Raw genomic sequence first — 4,846 nt, 5'->3', positions numbered from 1 at the left:
GGCTGAAGAAGAAGCACATCAAGGTTCTGGAGTGGCCTAGCCAGTCTCCAGACCTGAATCCAATTGAAAATCTTTGGAGGGAGCTTAAAATTCGAGTTGCCAGGCGACAACCTCGGAACCTGAATGATTTGGAGGCTGTCTGCAGGGAGGAGTGGGCCAACATCCCTGCCGAAATGTGCACAAACCTTGTCACCAACTATAAAAACCGTTTGACATCTGTGCTGGCCAATAATGGCTTTTCTACAAAATATTAACATGCTGTTTGTCCAGGGGGTCAAATACTTGTTTTTCCTCATCAGATGGTTATCAATTTTTATAAATTCATATGATGTGATTTTCTGGAATTTTCTTTAGGATTCTGTCTTTCACTGTTAGAATGTACATATGATTAAAATTGTAGATTGTTGCATTCTTTGTAAGTGGGCAAACCTGCAAAATCAGCAAGGGGTCAAATACTTTTTTCCCCCACTGTACCTGTGAACAGATATTGTGTCCTGTTTTGTACAGGGAAAGCAGAGACAGGAGATGTCACTTGTGATCGTTTAGCAGGCTGTTCTCTGTCTTTATTAAACAGAATTTATCTCTTTTTTCCCCTCCTTCACTTAAACCATGTTGACCACATTCCTTTTAACAAATTACACTTTTAGGTTCCCACTACAGCATGGATGTTAATGCATTAAACCGCTGGAATAACATATTTTACAAATTATATATCAGTTCAACAGAAATAATTCACCTCTCCCAGCCTCAACTGGTACTGTAACTCACACTTACTGCTGTTTACTAGCTCCAAAATCGTATACATCCAGTAGCTTTGATACTGTTAAGCCTACTTGTTTCAAACAACATTCTCACATACAACATATAAAAACAATAAAGAGGCCTACATTATACAAGATACACGTTTTTTTGTAACCTTATCAACATGTTACACTGTTCAGTATTGTCACGGTGACAGGACTTGAATGCATGACTTGACAGATCCTCAACTCAACAAACATTGTAATAATCGTAGCTCAACCTTTAGCTTTAGCAAATACAAAGAAAAGTGCAATGTCCAAGAGCAATAACCAAAAACAAAACAAACGTTTCAGGCCGCCATGTTGGTTACACTTTCTACACGGGTGCTAGCTACACTTTTAACTGAATAAACCACTGTTTTACACGTCAAACTTTGTCAGAACAACATAACAAAGGCTTTAAAAGTCCATAGAAATGTATTGCAGCAAAATAGCACACATTACTAACCTGTTTTGTACAGGGAAAGCGGAGACAGGAGATGTCACTTGTGATCGTTCAGCAGGCTGTTCTGTCTGAGGAGCAGAAGCACCACGCAGCCCTACTAGCGCTCACATAAGTGGATACTCCCTCTTGTGGCGTCGTTAAGCAATTACACCCTCAAAAATACTACTCAAACCCCGTGCAAAATACATTCACATTATGCCCCCTTTTTACAGGCTATTACACAAAATATCTTAACAATTGTGACAACACATTTGTAGGTGTCACATCATCAGCATTAAACCATAAAAGCATGTCCAGAGAGCTACAGTACAAGTATTTAAGTTTATTTTTTTTCTGTAGTTAGGAAGGAGCAGTTCTTTTCACCACCCTGTAGACCAGCCCCAGAGTCTCGAACTGAATGTAAACTGCCAGAGAGCCAGTGTAGTATGACAGAAATTTGGGAGGTTCAACAGTAGTTAGGCGGTAGTCTTCTGATGACAGACACAGGGGCTCCGGCAAGGAGGGAGTAGTAGTAGTCCAGAAAAGAAATGACAAGAGCCTGGACGAGTACCTGATCTGCCTTTCTAATGAGGAAGGTGTAGATCCTCCCAATGTACTGGAGTTACTGTGTTACTAACGAAGAATAGTTGGGTGTCATCAGCATATCAGTGGTCCTCTAGAGACTAGCTTGAGGTTCTACTTCCTACAGAGCTTTTACATATTACCAAATGGAAGCATTGCAACCTTAAACAATATTATAGACTATACAGAGGCAAGACTGCACTACTATGAAAGTTGTAAAGAAACACGTCTGCTATAGGAAGTTTTTTTTCCTGCCTACTGCAATAAAAATATATGACGACTACCCTCTGGTCAGGAGAGGATCTATCTGTCAATGTAGAAGTCTGCTATAATATTGATTCCAGCCACCGTTGGCAGCACTGCAGTTCTGCACTGCACACCACTTAGTGAAGAAATCCTATAGCATCTTTGATAAAACATGACTTATATAGACTTTAATGGAAATGAACCCCTTTCAGTTTGAGTTGGTCGTGTTTTTAATCACATCACACCTGCTTGATATAGATTTATTCAAAATGTCTCCCCGCCATGGGCGTAAATTTCATCTCACAGTAGGGGGGGGGGGAGCCAATAAACATAACATTTCTCAAGAGCAATTTTTGAAGGGGACACAAATAATACAGCCAAAATTGTACTTGTACAGGATACATGTACACAGACAGAAGTCTTACAACTATTTTTATTACTACTATTATAACACCACAAAGCAATAGTAGTTAAATAGGACTTAAGTTCATCGATTCACCACACGGTCATATCCTAAATAACTTGCATCCTCTAGGCTACATAGTAATTTAGGTTTCTTCTGGGATAGGGGATGTCTCTTACATACACATATATTAGATATTTAACAGCAGCAGGCCAACTGATCTGCTACTTATCATAATGCACAAAACCCAACAAAACTACGGTATTAGTCTAATATCGGTTAACACAGGATTATCACTGTAGTACGAGATTCACAGATTACATTTTTCCTGGCTGATTATACTTACTAAGGTCTGACCTGTTGTGAAGTGTGGGGCTAGAGTGGACCCAAACGCAACTCTGGGGATTAACAGGTTTTATTTGGGGAAAAATGGGGTTGAGGGAGAGGTGGATTCCGGGGAAACGCAGGCACAGGGAACCAAGGAGAATGAGACCGGGGAACACTAGGGGCAGAGGAAGAGAGGAGGCAGGGGAGAACTGGGAGGACGCCTTGGGGGAAGTCCGAGGGGAGAGGGCAGGTGAACGAGCCCAGCTGACTTGGCTGAGGGTGAGGGTGAGTGAACCTGGGGAGAGAGACAGAGAAACAGGGTCAGACACAGCAGAGACAAAACACAGGGAAATCAAAAAGATGCTGAATACGTGTGAGCTTGAATGGTGAAGTGGCACTGGGTTAGGAGCAACGATGATCAAGCAGAGGTAGTGTGGAGAACTGGGGTTGAAGTACTGGCAGAAGTGAATTTGATTGCTGGCAGGTGTGGCAGGCAGAGGAGGAGGTTGACGAGATGCAGGTGCGGGTCGTTGGCTGGGCTCATGAGCGGAGGGAGAGAGAGAGAGAGAGAGCACACACAGGGGAGGAGACACAGGGAGGCAGAGAAAACCAGGGAAAAAACAGAATTACAGACAAAAAGGAGAAAAAACCAGGACACTCACCGTCAGCCAGGCTGCCACCACAACACTGACCCATCGATTCTAATTTGGGCCGATTCCGATTTTCTTTCTTTCTAAGAACTATAACTGACAGCATACAAAAACATTTTATTATCTTATTTACATCTATTTATTGGAAAAATCTATTTTTATTAGGATCCCCTTAAGCACCAGTATAAATATTAGCTATTCTCACATCTCTCAATTGTATGGTCATAATAAAACATTGATTATAAAATAATATTAGCATTTTAACTGGAAGGAGCTGAAAACAAATTGTACACCATTTTAATTCTACTTAATTCTCCAATTTATTTTTATGTTTAATCACAAACTATAGTAATCAGCTCACCTTGATTTTCCCCATCAGACACACAAGCACACACCTGTCTGTCTCTGACTTTATTTGTCAGCAGTTTTATTAAAATAACTGGCGTTTGGTTTTCCACCCGCAATTCCGTTTTCACAGCAGCAGATGAGGGGCGTGTGGAAGAGGTTTGTTGTTAATTACCAATAGAGACCATAGTGGTATGAATGACATCGTCACCAACAGCTGTGTTCACTGTTGCTTTACCTGCTCCCTGCTTTACACTATCCACAGCGTCTCTTTCTGTGTGTTTCTCTGCAGATGCAGTGAGCGTTGCGTCTTCTTCACGCTCGTGGATAACTTCCACACATCTAAGACATGTTTTAGCCTGTGTGTGTATGGCTGTGACACGAGGTTACTGTCTGTGCACACACGTGAAACACGGGGGCAGCGTAGCCTGTTTGTTACGTTCAATGTGACCGACAGAAAATTGGATATTTGACACTGCTTTGCCCGGGTCACTGATCAGAACCGAGTAAGCAAAAATAAACAGCCTATTTCAATCCCCAGCTGATCAATCTGCGCATCTCTAGCTGTAGAAGAAGAGTTACAGTCCAATAAGCTACCAAATAAGCTAGGTAATTTTATAATAACAATAATAATAATGTGGTAAATAATAATAACAAAATAATCGGTTTATCTTAACTTTTTGTCATCATTAATTTATTAATGACTCAGCATTATCTGTATTAAAGACAAAAGAATCAGTTTATCCAGTGCATAAAACATCCCTGCCAGCCTGCTTAACATTACTGGAGCTTCACAACTACTAACGGATTTGAACTGGTTTTCTCCCACCGGACTCCTGTGAGAGGGAAAGCAGGCTGTGGACCAAACCACAGACCACCAACGGAGGGGGGACTCAAAATGTTTCTAAACTTAAAACACACTTTAATTGCCCTGTTTGCGTTTGTATTGTTTTACTATTACTGCTATACTACACAATTATTTTAAGTATATATCATTATATTATTTGATGGTTTTTAAGGGGGGGACACCTCTCAGATAGGGGGAGATGCCCCCCCCCCCCCCCCCCCC

The 4,846-nt window shown here is 41.3% G+C and overlaps 1 protein-coding gene and 1 long non-coding RNA gene across 2 annotated transcripts in view; one reads left to right on the top strand and one right to left on the bottom strand.

The window, feature by feature from the left end:
* Positions 1-4,846, top strand: part of clcn6 (chloride channel 6) — a 25,017-nt gene that overhangs the window by 15,073 nt on the left and 5,098 nt on the right. The window contains exon 17 of the mRNA XM_046056116.1: positions 4,070-4,074. Within this exon, the coding sequence (XP_045912072.1) occupies positions 4,070-4,074 (5 nt within the window). The remainder of the gene's footprint in view (positions 1-4,069; positions 4,075-4,846) is intronic.
* LOC123975678 lies at positions 2,853-4,326 on the bottom strand. The gene is made up of 2 exons (XR_006826139.1): positions 3,794-4,326; positions 2,853-3,528 (listed from the first exon to the last, which is right to left on the bottom strand). It is a non-coding gene; the product is annotated as an uncharacterized LOC123975678 (long non-coding RNA).

This window comes from Micropterus dolomieu, linkage group LG08 (genome assembly GCF_021292245.1).
Source record: "Micropterus dolomieu isolate WLL.071019.BEF.003 ecotype Adirondacks linkage group LG08, ASM2129224v1, whole genome shotgun sequence".
NCBI classification, from domain to species: Eukaryota; Metazoa; Chordata; class Actinopteri; order Centrarchiformes; family Centrarchidae; genus Micropterus; species Micropterus dolomieu.
This window is presented reverse-complemented; position numbering and strand designations above follow the sequence as displayed.